Source organism: Alligator mississippiensis, chromosome 4 (genome assembly GCF_030867095.1).
Source record: "Alligator mississippiensis isolate rAllMis1 chromosome 4, rAllMis1, whole genome shotgun sequence".
NCBI lineage: Eukaryota > Metazoa > Chordata > Crocodylia > Alligatoridae > Alligator > Alligator mississippiensis.
This window is the reverse complement of record NC_081827.1, coordinates 212801366-212821154: the sequence shown is the minus strand read 5'-3', so window position 1 is coordinate 212821154 and position 19789 is coordinate 212801366. Positions and strand designations below refer to the sequence as shown.

The window sequence follows — 19789 nt, the reverse complement described above, 5'->3', positions numbered from 1 at the left end:
ATACAGTATCATCTGCATTCTCTTTTTATATACAGTGTTAAATATTTTGAATATTTAGATTCACCTTTACAGTATAGTTGAATGCCCTGAAATAATATATAGCTCCATATAACTTAATACTACTCCATAAATAAATTTTAAAAACACAATTGTGTGTTTTATTCATCATTTCCCCAAAGGCTAACAAAAAACCTTCAGATGCATCTCTTAAGGATTTTTTTTCATTAACAAAATGCAATTCAGTGGTTCTCAAAAAGTTGTTCATAGTTCAAGGAAAACAGGCTGGTTATACTGTTTCTACATGTTATTTTGGACACTAACTCACGGAATACCTTTAAACCAGAATCAGATATTTACCTGTTTCACATCACTGAAATATAAAATGAAGTAAAAAAACATTCTTCAAGACAAGAATCACTAGCAGGGAAGGAATTTCCTTGGGGTCAGGGAAAGGAGAAGATTGGTGATAGCAGCACTATTGTGAAGCACAAAAAAAAGGGGGGAAGAGAGAGAAGAAATAGGCAAGGATTTTAAGAATGAAAAGAAGGAGCAAGTAGTACATAGGAAGAGAAGGAAAAGAATCCAGGCACAGTGCAACACATAGCACTGGAGCATTAGGCAAAAAAGGTGGAGGAAGCTCTCTCTACCAACAGACAGGAATGGAAAATGATAACCAAAAAGGTGACACCAACATTTTTTTCTTCCAATAAGGGAAGAAATTTGTATCAAAAAGATTTTTCCCAAAACTGCTTTTCAGCATACCCAAAACTGGCAGAAGAGAACCAAGCCCCTTCTGAGTCAATGCACAACCACAATGATATCCAAAGTGCAACCATATTTTGTCAAACTGCATTTTACATGACCTCCCAACAGTACCTTCCTCTAGATGCTGCATTAAGTGTGTCAAGTTACAGTATTAAATCCCTACAGAATATTAGCAAAAACAAAAGTATAAAAATTCATTGCTCTTTTTAAAACACTTGCTCTACAGAACTATACTCATGTAGCCTCTCTCTCCAGTGACAAATTTCTCTTAGACATTCAAGGTTTTCCTTATCAATATTTCTTAAAGAAAGAAAAAACAGTATCATCATCCTCAAGTCAGGCTAATTTAGGCCCCTGACAGACTTTACACTTCAGACATGATTAAATGGTTAATATCATCTTTAAGTAGTGACCTGGGCAAACATTCAATCAATTAATGGCATAAAAAAAACAAAGAACCAGCCTCAAAGCTATTACACATAGTGCATGTAACACAATGTGTGTAATGATTTCATGGCTGGTTCCTATCACGCCTTTACCTGAATGTATGGCCAAGTGCTCCCAGCCTTTGGAGCACATGGGAGTCTAGAAATCCTCCTGCATGTCCCAGAGGCCGGGAGCTCTGATCAGCTGATAGGGGCTCTCAGTCAGGAGAGTGCAAGGGGCCAAGCCTGCTAACTCACTGGTGCAGGGAGGGCCTAGGATCAGGCTCCCCTTGAACAAGCAATATGGCACAATGTGATCTGATGCTGGATTCTACAATAACACTTCCTGCCATGCATGGGCAGCATGGCAGGAAATGTGATTGTTGGGAATCTGCATCAGATTCCATCACATCTTTAAATTGACATCTGTCAGGGGCCTTAGTTTATTAAAGTAAGATTTCCAATGTTTAAACTTATACAGCTGAGAAGATTCTGTTGTCAACAATCCCACAAAATTTAAACTGGCAAAGATTAATTCCTTCAGGACAGCTGTTGGCAACTTTTATAGGCTGCGGGCTCAATTAACTATGGATGTAAATATTGTTAAAAAATTATGTTTAATCTCTTCTAATTATATCAGTTAATCAATAACAGCAGCTCAGACACAGCTGCTGCTGGGTGCTGCTCCTACCTAGGGCCCTTTGATTTGGGGGGAGGGGAGGGAAGGGTGGAGGGAGAGGCAGTGGCAAGCTCAGTCAGACAACATAGTCTAGGTGAAGTCCTAGGCTAGGAGGGAGGGAGCAACTCGGAGCAGCTAACTACTTAATTGATAAGTCACCTGCTTTTTTCCTCTTTCATCTCAGTCCCCCTTGCCCCTCCCCTTCCCTTCTTGCTCCTCCTTCCTCTTGCCTACCCTGCTTTCTGGGTCTTTTGGGGCACTGCACAGCTTCCTCCCCCTTTCCCTGCCAGACTGTCCTCCACCCTGGACTAAACAATAACCAGTAATATAACTGGTTATCTCTGGGTTTATCAGTTAAATGATCACCTAACATGAAGTAAGTTTAACCTTTCATATCCCTAGGATTGACCCAGTTCAGGTCAGAGGTGGGTAGAAAGGACCTGCAGCAGCAGAAAAGCATCCACTGCGTTTCTCTGCACCAGTGGCAGAAAGCAACTGCTGCTAAAGCCCCTTGCTGCTAAGAACAGCTAACTTGTTCAGAGGCATGAACTTTTGAAGGCTACAGCCTACTCCAAGTTAGTCTATAATTTGCTATCCTGCCATGGCTTCTGCCTAATTTCAGACAAACGCAGCTAACTACCTTTCCCTACTTTGATTCACAATTAAATGCAATTTTATTTAATGCTTAATGTAGAATTTCTGCCATATTTACTCCAGCATTTCCTTTTCTTAAGATACTACTGGAATTCCTGGTTTGTACACCCAACAATTAGTATACTACCCTTTTGACCATCTCTTTAAAAAGAATTACTGGAATAGCAGGGCTCAGGAGGAGGAGAAAAAGGCAAGCTCACTAAAAAAAAAAAAGAAAGAGAAAAATAAAATATCAGACAACAAAAATAATTTTAATACAGAGAAAGAAGGAGAAGTTCTTTGGAAATGGTTATAAAACCTGGGGAGTACTTTATTCAATACACATTCCCCCTTGCTATATACAGTGGGCTAGCCGATGATGACAACTGAAAAGGTTAACAAAGACAATCAAAACAAGGTAATCACTGAAAACAGCAATGTACTCTAAATTGGACTGCTACTTCTTAAAAAAACAACAACTGAAGTGTGATAATTACCTATAAATTTAAGTGGAATAGCTTTTTAAATTTTTAAAAAATAGGAGCAACAGGAAAAAAAGTTATTTACTCCATATCTTGTTCTTTTGCTGCCCTTAATTTTTTTCCATTGCCTTTCATATAAAATTGTTGTGATCATCTGCTATTTTCCAATCTTAAAATACAATTGTTCAAATCCAGTTTAGATGAGTTTGTCTGAAGCAGCCAAGTTAAAAAAACTTTTAAGTAAACAAAAAAGAAAGGGAATACAATGGAAAAGGAAATAGAAGAAGTATAAAGATAATATAATCTGCTATGGAAGCAAAGTTTAACTTTACGTGTTACTGCAATAAAACAATGCATTTCTAGTGTTTTACTCCAACACCTTAACATGGAACATTTTTATTTCTCATGGTTTAGAGTAGTGGAGATGTCTTGAAGGTAAAAAAAGGTTTCAAACATAATGCATTTTTATATGAACACAAAACACAACAGATGTTTATTCTGCCACAGAAAAACTTAGGATGGTTTGGCTTCAACTGAGCCATTAATGAACAAGTATACTTACTTACATACACAGAATACAACTGTAAAAAAAGAAAAACTTAACATATGAAATTCATGCAAGGAAAAGTGTGGGAAACCTTTGGTTCTAAGTAAAAAAAAACAACAACAAAAAAAAGCCTGTAAATCTACTTCCCTTCCCATGCTCTCCCTCCCCCCACCCCTTTTTTTTTGTTTTTTAGTTTTAAACTGGAACCCGTACCATGGTGAAGCTTTCCTTGACTTATGATTCAAGTGTGGAATAGTACTTAATATGAAGTAGATTAATAGAATTGAATAGGATAACTTTAGGTAAACTGTTCTCAAGCAAATTTATCTAAAAACTCTAATACATTGGGTATAGTATCTAATTTTAGCTCTTTTTTAGTGCTTCTACTGAACTATGAGGCCAGTTGAATTATTAGGTTGCATAACAGAACAAAGAATGTTTTGCATGTAAAGTAGCTGAACATTTTTAAAAATAATCTTCAATCTTCTCAAATGTATGGCCCCTCTGTATATCCTGGGACAGCTCATGAGACTGAAGTAAAGCATATGTGATGCACTGATATTTGAAATGCTTTTTAATACATTGCCAAAGACAACTACAGTGTTATTGATTCACTGACTGCCAAAACTGTTTCCTTTATCAGAATGAAACGTCTGAGAATTGACATACCTGCTCCCAACATAGCAAGGATTTATAATTTGCTTTGTAACTACAGACACATATAGACTCAAATTAAAATTAAATGTATTGTTCTATTCTCCAAGAAATTTTAAGAAACACAAAAAGTAGATATATATTCCATAGAACACTCTATACTCTAGACTTCAACATCTAAACATGGAGTGACATTGGAAAATGGATCTCTGGCATCACCTCACAACAACAAGTGTAAAAACGAGATACCTTTTTATAGAACTATTTTGGTTTAATTTCATTTTTTTGGTTGCCCATGTTTTGGTGTATAATTTATCAAGATGCAGAAGGGCTTAAGAGGTGCTATACATTTTTAAATTTGCCAAACAACCAAACAAACAAGCACACCCCCCAACACCCTTAAAAAAAGAAGTCTTTGTTTTTAATATCTTCTCATGTTTCCAGCTGACCTGAAACTATCTCAGAACATGATATAAAATCACAGAAAATTAGGGTTGGAAGGGATCTCAGGAGGTCATCCAGTCCAACCCCCGGCTCAAAGCAGGACTATCCCCAAGTAGATCATCCCAGCCAAAGCTCTGGCTAGCCGGGTTTTGAAAACCTCCAAGGATGGAGCTTCCACCACCTCTGGGTAACCTGTTCTACAATGTTTTACTACCCTCCTAGTGAGAAAAAGTCTTCCTAATACCTAACCTAAACTTCGCTTGCTGCAACTTGATACCGTTGCTCCTTGTTCTGTTATCTGCCACCACTGAGAACAGTCTAGCTCCATCCTAAGTGCAGGACTCTGCACTTGTCCTTGTTCAACTGCATGAGATTTCTTTTGGCCCATTATATTACACATACTAATACTGTAATGGCTATTTATTCAATACATGGCATTTATAACATCATAGAATGATGCATTCTTACACACACACACACACACACACACACACACACACACTGAACTAGGAAACATCTTGAAGATTCATAGAAATGACAGGTTTTGACTTTAATCTATATAATAACAGGTATTTATTTCCACCTTGAAATGATAAATACAATTAGGAATCATTTGGTAAGTCTATTCTGTGTCAAATGCCCCTGGCAGCTCAGCTAGTGAGTCCATTCAATAATTTGATATTTTTGTATTACAGTGCACTGTTCAAATGGCTGAATTAATTTTAATACATAAAAAGTTTATAATCAGCACAAACCACACAATGTGCAGTATGCATTATGGACAAGAAATTTCTAGCTATCATATTTAACCCATTGCCCTCTTTCCTCTGAGCATGTATAAATCAACTCATCATCAAATTCCTTTCTTAGCTTGAGGAGTTCAAAGTTATGACATCAGAAGGCTCAACACAACTTAATACCAAATCAATTAACTTAATCTGGACCTGAACATTTTAGAAGCCCAACAAGAGCACCCAAGGTAGATCCAGATGGGTACAGCTGCACCCAAACTTTGATTCCTGGTCCACTCAAAGTTTAAAACCAACTGCCTGGCAGTACCAGTAGGATTTCTATTCAGGTAGCAATGAGGAAACTACTTGACTTTGTGGTTCATTGCTATCTACCCAATTCCTTCCAAACACTTCTCACTCCACAGGTGTTAACTACCCTCTCTCCATTTTTAATGCTCTTGATACTCTGCTAATCAAGCTATTCTTTCTACTGAAATTCTGGTATTAGCTGCTTCTTTTAATGTAGCTTCTATTTCACAGCACTGGAGACTCTAGCTAAAAACACTAAACTTAGGTGTGAAAACATTAACTCAGATGAACATCAATTCAGGTACGGAAATAACCTTCAATGAAGCACTGGATGCACTGCCAAGGTACTTAAGGTGGCTAGATTTTGTTTTATGACTCTAAAAGATTTACATGCAATTTTCATTTGATTATTTTGCCTGGTTTGTTGTGCTTTTATAAATAATATATGCTATAGCAAGTCAATGCACCTTCCAATAAAGTTACATTTGTTTTTCCTGTGATCTTAAACTGAATAATATACCCCTAGGCCTCAAGCATATTGCTAAAACTTCTAGTTTCTTTAACTGGAGAGAAATATATTTTATTATGTGATAATCACACCATCTCCACCCCGCATTTCAAAATCCTAGATCTGCCCATGTGAGCACTTAAATCACTCTCCAGATTCTGGCTGAAATTTGGCAGCTACAGAAATGAAAGCCTGATAGGCAGTAGGGGAGAAACAAGTAACAGTTATTTAACGTAAGAAGCCTGCTGCATGGTGAACAAGAATCTCACTATCTACATTCTAGTTTTTCCACATTTAACATTCTGCTGTAACATTCATTGTACCTTACACTGTAACTAAGAATTGAAGGGCTGTGCCTTGTTCATAAGGAAAAAGAAACTGTGATTTAACAGGCAAAAAATAAAGGTTAAAGCAATAATGCCTAATCTTATGAGGTGCTCAATACTTTTCTGCAGAAGGTAGACTGCCCTCAGCTCACCCTGACTTTACCAGCTTGCCCTAAAGAAACATAATATTTCAAAGAGCCATTACATGGCCAGTAACATTCTAGGCAGCAGACGCGACTAGTGACAAAACAATGCTGGGAGTTACTCTATACACGTACCTTCCTTCGATGAGTGACTATAATAATCCCTGACAATAATCACCCCAATACTTGTTCAGAGTAACAAATGGACTGACTCACTCTTTCAAGAAGTTCAGTACATTATCTCCCCAGATTTAGAAGGAATAAAATCACTATTCAGTACACAACTCTACACTGCTTTCTAGTAAGCAGTTTTGAAAAGAAGCCTGCCATGGTGCTGCTATGGCACCATTTTCTTTTTATTTTGATGCATGACAACAAAAATCCAAGAACATACCTTTTTGAGATGCCCTAATCTAAGCTTGAAAATTTCCTCCTGTTCGTGATATTCGGCTAGAGTTAATCTGCAAAGACAATAAAATGCATGGAAGTTATAGCTTTTACAAGATAGTAAGAACTGTAAGATGCACAAAAATTCACTTTATTGTTTAGCATTTTAAAATGCAATTAATAAGCAGGTAACCCAAAGATGAAATTGATATCTACACACACACAGATAAGAATGAAATAACTGAGAAACAGACATCTCTATCCCTGATACCTCTGTCTTACATGGTTGAAATTTCCAATTCCAGAATCTCAGCCTTTTAGCCCAATATGTCCTAAAACAGTATAAAATTAAGTAGCGAAAAAACAAACAAGTATACAAACCCAAAGGCCAACTTGGGAAACACAAGGTCCAATGCACTACACCCATGTAGGTAATTATTTTTCTTACAATTACAGTATATTTTATTGACAACTAATTTGATTAGAGGTGACATATTATTCATTAGAAATTTAAAATGGTTAACATCATCTCCAAAAATACATTGGTAATAAGTTTATAAAATGCTTGATTGAATTGTTGACAGTTATTTTAATCTGGGTTAAATTACTGGTGACGTAGGTCACTGCACCCTTTCACTGCTTAGGTGATTCAGCCAACTTTTCCAGTTCAGCTCTGTTTGTAAAATAGACTTTATAATAATTTGGACAGCATTTTTCATAAGTAGATTTCAAATCTTTTGACAAAAGCAAATGTAAGTAGCCCATCTGACTGATATTTTCCTTCTATTTTGCCCAAGAGCAGCTGAATTGATTATTTTTCAAATGATCAAAAGCTTACTATCTAGCATAGATTTAGCATTGAAATTTCACCTCAAAAGTTAGGAATTATTAGCAACTACAGACAAAAGGTTAAAAAAACAAAATCATGATGTAACAAACAACAGTGGATCACAATCGACACCTTGCTATAATATAAATAATCTCTACTTTGCAGTTGCTGAAAAAAATTCTTATTTCTTCCATAGTCAAGTGAATGTTCCCTCTAAATTACAAGCATGTTGATAGGAATGAACACAACTGCCTACTAGATCCCCTACTCTCACATATTTTAACTGTGCACAGAGATATGAACTAAAGCATCTCTATGCAGACATTACTAGTGAATACCTGGAGCAGCAGAGGAAATAGTGGTTAGGAAGTCAGCAGGACCAAAATGGCTAACAATGAGGAGTGAATGGAGGAAATCACTATGGAAACCAAACAATACTTTCTAGATGATATACTTTATTAGTCACTAGCAGAATAAACAGTGGGGTTGTTATTAAGCATATAATATCCTCACAGAATAGGATAAATAAACATGGGACAAATTTTAAAGGGTTGCTGAGTTTATTATCCCTACACATTTTGGATTGAGACTTTTGAATCAATTCCTTTTATAAAATTTCTTTGAGTACTAAAGAAAACTCAGAAATCAAACCAATGGTTACTTGGGCTACCAGAGTAAACTTTAGCAAACGAAGACAATGTGTAGGCCAGTGGTTGTCTACTTTTTAGCCTTAAGGCAGCCCTCCATAACTTTTCTGAATTTTGCAGCACCCCAGGGTGCTGGATGAGATTTACTTAGTTAGAATTTAACTTCTGAAAATTTATGGAGGCTGCCTTGAGGCTAAAAAAGTTAAGAAAGACTGATTTAGCTGGTGCCAGAGAAGGGTGATGGGGTCAGGACCTCACTCTGATGTGCCCTGCTCTTTCCACCACTGACTCCCAACTCCCCATGTCCACAGCGTCCCCTGGGGGGTCATGTACACTGGTGAGTGAAGCCATCTGCTGTCCATGGGTGCCTGTAGACATGCCGGAAGGCTACTCCAATGTGCTGTAATTACAGCCTATCAGAGCAGGCTCAATTAATTGAGTCTGCTAGGGCCTGCTAATTAGTCCACTCCAGCAAGCTTCCGTGTTTCATGCATCACTGTCCCCACATTTCAAAATGGCAGTCGGGGCATTTCAACTAAAGCTCATTCAACAAGCTTTAGTTAAAGCATCTACACGGCCATGTTGAAGCACTGAGACGCTGATACATGGGATGCTGCAGGCACTTTAATCAGAGCATCTCTAAGGCCCACCCCCCGAGGATGTGTAAAAATGCCCCATACCTGCCCACAGCAAAGCATGCTGCTCAGAGTCTGGGGGTGGGCAGGTGTGCTAGAGGGCAGGGGAGGACAAAGGCAGCAGTCCCTAAAAGAGTGGCTAGGGATGCCGCTGGTCTCCGAGATGCTACAATGGACACAAAGAGACAGATGGGGGGAGGATGGGAGGGAAGAGAGCGCTTTACTTCTCACACATGGACTGGGTGCCACAGGGCACCCACAGCACTCTGGTTGAGAATCACGGGTCTATACAATCTTTCTCATTTAATGCATGGCATCTAAACAAAGGCACTGGTGGTTTGCTTAGGTGACCAGATACCATCTTGACGGTCTGCTACAAAAACCTCAGATTTGCTGTATTAGAAGAACAAAGTAAGCCATTAACCTTTTATATAGCTAGCTACTCTAGGAAAAAAACCTCCCTGACAAAGCCTCAAGTACTACTCTCAAATAGTTTTGAAAACTGTTTTATGTACGTGAGCAGTAAAAAACTTTTCAGCGTTGGTTTCAATCACACTTTCCTGTAACAAAGCCAAAAGTTATTGCCATGTCTATGACACAGTCAAAACCAAAAGAAATGGCACAGAGGCCTTGTTGCTGACAAACATTACTAACTGATCGCTTCTTTTGTATAAAGGTTGACCTAATCAAACACGTGTATGTAGACCTGAATTATTTCTGTTTTAGTTCATTAAACTCAGTGGTTCCATACTTCCCTCCAGCTGTGGATAAATAAAGCCCCTTCCCCTTTGGCTATGGACTAACTAGAACCATTATTTTCAGAGTGATGAGAGCAATATAAATGCAGTAGTGGCAAATTAGGTAGAGTAGATGACAAATGAACACTAGAATGGAAAAGAACAATTAATAATTGTTTTCAATCAGCCATGTGGACTAGAGTTTAGCTCTGTAATGGGGAACAGCAATTTCATCTTCCAGAGCAGAATGTACATTATGCTAAATAAAACTGTAACAAATTTTAATTAAAGATTTAAAACACCACTGAAGCCCTGGGTGTAAAGGCACCTTGGGGCCTTGGTTTCTGATGCTCCCAGGATGCATAATGGAGTTTTGCGAGTAACGCAGTTGTGTAAGACAAACTGGGCAGATAGTCTTATGCATGAGCAGCAGTTATATCAAGATCAAACTAAGGTGTGCAACTGCATACCCATGTTTAATTTGATTAATGGATTTATATAGAACTACAACTTGATTGCTGAAATGTTGAACTATAACTACAATTAACTTCTTTTGACAACTATAAAACCAACAACTGCTTTTAATGTTTAAATTCAGTGTAGTTTGCATACAAGTGCTTAATCAAATTTAAATTAAATGTGAATTTAAAATATTTAAAGCAATTTTGGAAATCATTGAGATGGCAAGACAGAAGCAGCTTTTTTATGTTTAGAGGAAAAAAAAACCCCAACAGATTCACATACTATTAAATATGCAATGACTCCTATGAATTCTACTTCTATTTCAGGTATTACCATCTACTAAAGCAGCAGTGAAGAGAATTTGAAGACAAAAAAATGGCCAAATACACCACTCAAGTTATTAAAAGGCAAGTAACAATAGCAATTGCTTGGATTTTTAATACACAGAAAGTATGAATTTTTACAAGCTCTATTTGGGTAATAAAAAAATAAAAATGATTACAGAGCTTTTCTGCACAGCTAAAAGGTAATGAGACCACTAACATATCTTAACATCTTAAGCTTGTGGTTGTAAAATTCTAACATAATTATTGCTATTGCCTAAGTAAATAAGGAGTTGGAGATTGTCAAACTGCATAAAAATGAAAGTTAGTTTTAAGACTACATAGTCTGGAAAAAACCCCAATACTGGTTCTAGAACTATTTTAAAGGACATTTTTAAAAGGTAGTTGCAGAGTGAAACATCCCTATTTTATATGAGAAAACTGTTTAAGTCTTAAGCTACATATGAAATTAAAGCTGTTTTTTTGTTGGCACTACTGAGATATTTTCTTACAGAGAACGCTGATCCAAGAGTTTTTTTCCCCCTAAGCTACTGGCATCAACCTAATGGTTGAATGTCAGTTATTAAATCCTGTATCAATACTTCTTATTTTCCACCTTTGCCACATTGTGCTGCCTACAGTAGACATGTAAAATGCAGCGGTTTCCATGATCATAAAGGTTCCTTGCAGACATTAACTCCCCACCCTGCCCACCAAAATAGCACTTTACTTTGAACTCCGTGTGCTCCTGTGCCAAGCCCAGCACAGGCAGTGTGTTAATTGGACCTAGTTCACCTGACATCTGTATACACTGGGCGTTTCAGTGGGGCTTTTTTGGTGTTTTTATCTAATAGTTATTGAATCGGCTTTAGCTAAGGGCACCAAAAAGCCCTGCTGAAACACCCAATCTATATAGACGCTGAGGAGCTGGGTTGAAGCAAGCACTGCTTCTTCTGGGAAAGCAGCCAAGAAGGTCAATATTTTTCCAATGGCCAGTAGATTGCAATCAAAAGGAAATCTAGTCAATTTAAAAGACGCATTTATGAGACTCTGAAGCACTCTGCTTTTTGATACAGTGACAATGAATATGCAATAAAGCTGTCAAGTGCAAAGAAAAACTAAAAAACAGGAAAACTTGCCTCCACTTCAAATTCTTTTCTTTATATTTAATTTGTGTTTTCTGTAATAACAGTGGTAAAATGTTTTTTCAGACAGATGGGTTATTTAAGCTGATGCCTCTTGCACACGCTGTTACATTTCTATTAAAGCAGATTAAAATAAATAATACTTACATAAGAATTTTGCTTATTCAAATGGTTGAAAAATATTAATGAATCAGATTACTTACAAATATTAATAAACCACTATTAAAAATGTATGTTTTAACATTAACTAACACAATGAATTCTCTACTGAGGTAACATTGCCCAAGATAATTTTGTGGCTACTTATTAGGAGGGTTACAAATATTTTATTACTTATATTTTCACAATGATTTTAGTTTCTAGGTGACCAAAACTTTTCAACAGATTCAAAAATTTCATACAGCTTCACTACTTATAATGTATGCAGCTGTGGTTCAAACTAAGTTGCACCATTTTTTTCTCTGTAGGAAAAAATGCCCATCAGTAAAAAGAAGAGCTGTTTAACAGTTTTTACTTTTATTTTGCAGTTGCTACGATCCCTTGATATATGAAATGGGAATTAGCACCTCCTTTAACAGAGGATCTCAAGGCTTATGTTCTTCAGAAAAGAAAGGATATAAACTTTTATTTGCTTTGTTTCAGCTCATTTTTAATTTAGATGCATGCCTTCAGACACCAAAGGTTGGAGAGAACTCCTTTCAAAATCAATTGAAAAAGACTTAACATAATTTTCAACAAACTGAATTTACTTGTAAGGGCTTGATTCTCTGTTACTTAACTTGTATAGATCAGGCATAACTGCACTGAAATGTGATGTTATAAGTGTAGCAATCTAGAATAAAGACTCATCTAGATTAGGGAATATTTGATACACTACATCAGAGCAAAACAAGGCTTTTACTTGTGAATTTACCGAAGATGAAGTGCGCTGAAGTACTGCATTTTCACAGAAACTAGCAAGTTTCCCTAACCTTGACAAGCCGTCAGCGAGACCAGAGTCAGATTCTAATTTACTGAATATATGGCATTAAGGACCATGCTCTTGCCACTACCTGAAAAGCAACAGATGTTACCTAGAAAACTGTAAAAGATTAACTGAAACATTAAAACTTACAGCTGTGGTAAATTGGGTCTAACAAAAGGATCATTTTCTGCCCCATTGACAGCTTTATTTTTCCTTTGTTTTGGTTCAGAATTGGCAGATGGTGCCTGAGAATTATTTGTAGATGGAGGCTTTCGCTTTGCTAGGAGCTTTCTTTGTCTTTCAATCTCTTCTCTTTGTTGATTCACCCACTCTTGCTGCCTGTAAACCCCAAAAATAATATATTATTTCTCATCACATTTGACAACCAATAGTATTCCAAAAAGCAGGTTTCCAGCAATGGATTTAATTCACTAACTTCCTCATTTCTTAGTAAAAAATGAAGAGTTTCATATTTTTAAAAAGGTACTGTAAATGTGAAAATACAGTATTTACTTTTTTGGCATATAAAAAAGGACTTTGCATAGCCTTATTCCGGATGTTTGTTTCTTAGTGTATTCATTGTTGATACTGTATTTTCTTGCACACAAAACCCACCTTTTCCCCAAAATTGGGGTTTGTATATTAGGTAGGGAAGCTGTTTGCTGGAAAAAAGCACTCCTGGAGTCACTGTGCATGACATGCTGCTGCCACTCATCTAACTCAAAGTTGAAGGGATGGAGTCCTGTGCTAACTCTCTCTCAGCCATATTGGCTAAGCACTGCACCTTATGCATGAAGCAGAAAGTGAGGTCCTGATAGATTCATAGATGTTAGGGTCGGAAGGGATTATGATAGTATCATAAGGCCTGTGATATAGAAATAACACTTAATTTACAGGAACTTACATAAAGGACTCTTGACCTTTTAAGAACCTGGGACCCTAATCTTGCGTGACACAGGTAAGTTCTCCTGGAAACAGTGTCCAGGAATGATCATGGCATTCCAGGAGACAGACTGCCATACCAGGAGGTTCCTGCTGCCTCACCAGTCTGTCGCCTGGGATGCCACACTCGCTAGACACTGTGTTCCCAGAAGGATTTACTCGTCACATAGTCAGCCGTGACTGGAAACATCTTTTTTTCTTGTGTTCCGCCTTCTAAAAAACAAAGGTGTGGGTCTTATTGTGGGGGAAGGAAGGGCAAGATGAGGTGAGATATATTATATATGGGAGAAAATACATTATCTTTCAAAATTTGCAATTTTTGCAAGGTTAATATATTGATAATTAAAAAGCTGTACTTTTTATTAATAATCATCTCAATATAAATGAAGAACAGGATCATATAAGAGTGTCACAAGAAATAAATCAGTGTTTAAAAATATATTACTTTAACTTCTTATGGAAAATGTTTCTAGAGGCTTCACACACGCTTTCTGCAACTAGGAAAGAAACTATATCTTGAGAAAGTGGACAATATGGCTTAACAAAAGGAAAGAGTCAGGAATGTCAATAAAGAGTATCAATATAGTTGTATCTGAACAAGATGTTACATCGGAGCTGAGTTTTCATTAATAAATCAGTTGGGTTATATTACAAATAATAATGGTATGCATACAAAAACTCACATACACAGAAGGCTACTTAAACTAAAGCATTATATACTACTAGGTCAGGGGTTCTCAAACATTTCATGTAGGTCTATTTCTTAAGAGCATCTCCCCACACAATCATCTATTAATCCCATTCAGGTTTCCACACTTTCCATATATAATTACAACACTGAGTCAGTTTCCTTCCCAAAGCATGTATCTGAAATAATAAATTAATTGCTTTTCCCCCTCCCCAATTCCACCCTCTACCCAGTTTCCCCAAATGCTTCCTCCTCTATCCCATTCTCTACTGAAGTACCTTGTTAAGGCAGCTCTTTTCCTGCTGGCGGCTACAGGCTCCTTTCCCCCATCCGCTTATGCTAGCAGCAGCCCCTAGTGGAAGCTGCTAGGTTTGCTCCTCCTTCTTGCTCCTCCTTCATTGCAATGAAGAGCCTGGATGTCTGTAGAAGCTGCTATAATGAAGGATGTGGAGCCAGCACCATGTGACCAGCAAGCACTCCACAGACCATTAACTGTTCCACTGACCACCAGTAGTCTGTGGACCACAGTTTGAGAATCACTGATCTAGGTTTACAACTTTTTCTATCAACTGTGCTGAATAATTAAGTGATGCTCATTTAGTAAATCACACTTTTTTCTAAGGCTTGTTAAAATCAAGTGAGACCCAATCATCTTCTTTCAAAGACATCAGGACTCAGCATTCTACATTCTGTCAGTTGATTAAGGGAGTTCTGTACTGTATTCTGAAACTTCAAAAAGCGCAGCAAAATACTACATATGAAAAGTAGCTCCAATCCTAGTAGCTCTTAGTAATAAAAAATCCACTGGAGGGAACTGACAATTACTGAGAATTTTAAAAACATAACATTGACTAACTTCACAAGATTCTGAAATGCAAAGCCATCTGTCCACTGTTCAGTAAATGAAGCACCATGACGAACTGTTGTAAAATGCCCGAGGCGTAATCTGTCTTGCATGCTCTTCTCCCTGCTTGCCAGCTTTTCTTGTGTGCTCTAAGGAATCAAAATATTAGCATTTAGTTTTATTAAAGTGTTTAAAAGTCAGTACATACAAAGCCCCATCTAACATTCATTTTTTGAGTGGCGAATAATGGTGGATATAAATAAGTTTCTACTACTTCTATTCCAATTAATGCTGAAGATCCCATATAGCCTGTTATTCTTCTATGTATGATACTATGAGCAAGAACACCTGAGCTTTATTTTCAGTTTCCATTTTGAGTTTGTAGTCTTGGCAGTTTGCAAAAAATATCTTCATTTGTAAACATAACCATTCTGATACAACATCACAGGTATAAACACACAACTCAAAAGGAAGAGAAAGTCTTGGATAGGGGAATATAAGTCATCTCCGAGTTGTCAAAATACTAGGTTACTAAGGATGGCCTACGTGGCCTTGAAGTGCCTGTAGGATTTACTGTAGTCCAGAGAGCCCAACAACATCCTCAGAACAGGGCACAAGTCTGTTACATTTCATTCCCAGAACACCCACTGTTACAGTTTGCAAAGCTGCCATTATAAAGCCATATATAGTTACCCTCTACTATACCTCCACTCTCTTACAAGATAGGGACTTATAGGAACCAGAGCTATCATACTTGATTAAAAAAAACAACCTCCCCCCGCAACCAGTTTCTGATGTGTTTTATAGGATACTATTTTTTCTGTTTGTTTTTCTTTGAAGCTTTTGGGCCATGGGGGGGAGGAGGGGATGCCACATAGTGTTTATTTTTTAAAGAAAAATTTGGTTAGTAAGGATAGCATTAAATTTGAAGTTCACACCTCAAATGAATGGGATGACAGAGGGGCAAGTTAACACCTTGGCTGCTCTTAGTACTGGGTTGAAGGCAGAAGATGGCATTAAATGATTTACATTGGAAATTATCCCAGTTCCCTTATGTGCTTCACCAAAGGATTCTGCATGTTCCCTGCAGAACATGTTCATATGTATTTTTTCAACCATTTCTAATTTTATTTTAAAAGTTTGCTCAAAATTCCCACAGAGAATGGAAGCCACTTAGAGGACTAGCCATATATTAAGTTCACATCTTTTATGATCAACTATATTTGAATTAATGATGAACAAAAAGGAAAACAGTTTAAAAATCCATTTTCCTACTCTTCCATAACTCAGAAGTGTCTCAAGTTTAAAAATAATAACTTCTGAACTGAGAACAAGCAGGAAAATGTCATCCTCAAAGGAGATTTGCAGATGTTATATACAGTCACCTTCCCTGGAGATGTTCAAAAGACAACTGGACGCCCACCTCGCTGGGGTCATCTGACCTCAGCAGTCTTTCCTGCCTTAGAGCAGTGGGGCTGGACTTGATGATCTTGTGAGCTCCCTTCCAGCCCCTAACTTCTATGAATCTTCTATGAACAAGTTAAAACAGATGGGATAACAGACCTATAGTGCTTTCTACCAAAACTAGTGCAAAGGTAATGTTTCAACTTACCTTTTCAATTAGAAGTTTCTTGCTCATTGAAATGCATTTGTTTAATCTTTCTTTGTATTTTTCAAGTAACTTTTGTTGCTCATCTATTTGCCTTCTAAGATCACAGTTAGCCTAAGAAACATACCAAATGAAACTTTAAAACATTTAAAATCTTTCTGGTGTAAATATTAAAAATAAAATATGTAACTTATTAACATGTACATTATGCTTGACATTAAACTAGAATATGAAAAGCACATTAACATTTACATAAGCAAAAACAATTAATTGTTGGTGCATAGATCTATTCAAATCTCTAGTGATGGCTTTATTTGCCTTTTTTTTTTTAGTTCCTCAAGTTCATAATTCCCAAAAGCTGCACACCAGAATATTGGCTACCATACATATTATATTCTATTTTAGAGGACAGTTTGCATGTAATTTAATACATTAGCCTTTTCTACACTTTCATGATAAAATAGAAGTTTCAATTCTAGCTCCAGTGCCTTTTCACAAAGAGTTTCAGCAATTAAATGGAAACACAGTAATCTCTTTCATATTTCATAATAAAATAAAAATTCAGGCTGTGACAAAAGTTCTGGATATCTTCGCAAAAAAGCTAATAATAGTTTAAAATGTTGATAGTCATATCTGATTTCAAACCTCTGAGGTAAAAATTATTCTAACTGTAACACAATGGCATTCTTTAAATATTATATCTATTACCGTTATACAACTGAATGTAAAAATAAAAAATATTGTATATGTAAATATATGTAGTGGGGATAAACACAAGAAACTGGTGAAAGTTATGTTAAAGTCTGCTTTACTCATCATCTTTAAAATTTTATTTTTCTGGTCTCCTTGGACGTCTCCTTTTGTTCACATCATTAATCGACATCAGTTAAGCTCATTTCTTCATCCCAAACCCTGGAGCTTAACCATACAACTCCTTTGTTTCAATACTTTCCAGTGTACTTTACTATTTTTTTGATTAAGGGCAGCCATTTTGTTCCCAAATAGTTATCACAAGTACCCTAGAAATATACACTGTAATACTTTTGCTATTGACAAGCGCTGTGCTTTATGTTTAAATCAGGAACACTATCATATGAAAATATAACAGAAACAAGTCAAATTTATTAACACACTGTAAATACAATATTAACCTCTCTCTCAAAGCCTCAAAAAGTCTGTAACCACATGCAATAATTGGCAATGACAAAAAGCATTTTTTTAAATACTGAAGCAAGAAAAAAAATCTCTTTGGTTATCAGAACGTGCTCTCTCAGAAAAAGTATCGATTCAGATTGAGTATTTATATTTTTATATAGATATAGCTCCAACAACTGGTTTTTAAGATAAAGCTTTTCTTTAGCATTTAACACTTACCCTGAGCAAGTCATCTATACGACCTTCTTTCTTTTCCAAGTCTTGATTTTTATTACTTTCTAGTGCCGCTAATTTCAGCATTGTGAGATCAGTCTAAACAAAAACAGGTTCCAGTATTTAAATCAACTGTTCAATATTTAAAACACGATTTTCTTAATTTTCATTGTACAATATTATTTTACTTTATTAATTATGATTTGTATTTATCTTTTAATAGGCTCAGTTGAGTAGAGTTGGGATGAGACACCTAAACTGATAATAGATTCCTTCATTTACTCAAAGCCAATCTGCTGAAGAACAACCTGTTTTGTTCATTAGGAGTGAACACACAGATGGAAAAAAAAGTATGTCCCATTGAGCATACCCTTGGTAAAACAACTCAGAAAGACAGAGGGTCACAGGATTTAGTTGGATGTGCCAGACCAAATGCTCTTGCAGTGGTAAAAAGGTAAAAGAGGATTGCCACTGGTAATTAGCTTTGATTTTTTAGGTTTGAGAGGTTGTGACCTCACTCGCTCATCATTTTAATTACCATCTTCTTTTTCAGCTCCCAGTTTGCTTTTGAATTTTGATATGACTACAGCCATTTAATTTACTGACTCAGAGAGAAAACGTTGCGTCTATGATCACATAACAGAAATCTGAGCAAGGCATGAAGCATTCATCTGTAAACATTAGTGGCTCATGAGATGCTTTGGTGGAAGAAAAAGTGAATGTACAACACTGAAATCTGAATGACTATAAACAGAGACCTAAATCTTTTAGCAAACTTCTAAAAACGCTTTCAGAACCTGTACATTTCCTAGAGTGTGGTCCTGAATCAGATACCAAACAGGGAAACAGTCACTGCTCGATGTTTTCATGTATACTCAAAATGATATGAGAGATTTCTACTCAAAAGCGCTTACCTGAGTAACTTTAAATGATAACTGCTTTGGTTGCGTAACAGGGTGGTCCCCAAAAGCTAATGAAGTAGGAGAAGGACTATTTTGTCGAACCTAAACCATGAATAAACAAAAGAGATCAGCTGCAAATTAAAATATTCAAATTACAAGATTAACACAATTTGTATAAAGATTACAAAAAGCTGAAAAATATCTACCCGACTCCTTCCTTATTATTTAGTAGTTTTAGTTAAAAGAGTAAAATACATATCAAAGACATGAAGATAAAGTATAGACAGCTCTTTTATCTAGGGTATAAAGTTTATAAAGATCTTGTTAGACTTCACTTAAAATATTGTATCTAATACCGATTGATGTTTCATTAAACATCACATATATTGGAGATAGCGCAACACATCCTCCAGTTAAGGGTGACTGTCCAAATCTCCTTCACTGGAGGCTTTCAAGAGGCTAGATAATCACTGGGCAGGGATGATTTAGAAATAGAATGTCTGTATTCGGGTAAGGGGTTAGACCAGATGAGCCTTGAGGTCTCAGTCCCTTCCAGCCCCACAGATTCTATCATCTGTCTCCAGGAAAAAAAAGAGATTTAATCTTATTTTCTATTAAATAGAAGAGACTGAGGTGAACTAATTGAAATGTCAACAGACTG

General features: G+C 36.6%; 1 protein-coding gene across 1 annotated transcript in view; it reads right to left on the bottom strand.

Annotated features, from left to right (window-relative positions):
- Positions 1-19789, bottom strand: part of TLK1 (tousled like kinase 1) — a 136005-nt gene that overhangs the window by 19846 nt on the left and 96370 nt on the right. Inside the window, exons 7-12 of the mRNA XM_006265296.4 lie at positions 19141-19230; positions 18233-18325; positions 16862-16972; positions 15262-15398; positions 12926-13114; positions 7041-7107 (exon numbers count right to left, since the gene is read on the bottom strand). Of these exons, the coding sequence (XP_006265358.1) occupies positions 7041-7107; positions 12926-13114; positions 15262-15398; positions 16862-16972; positions 18233-18325; positions 19141-19230 (687 nt within the window). The remainder of the gene's footprint in view (positions 1-7040; positions 7108-12925; positions 13115-15261; positions 15399-16861; positions 16973-18232; positions 18326-19140; positions 19231-19789) is intronic.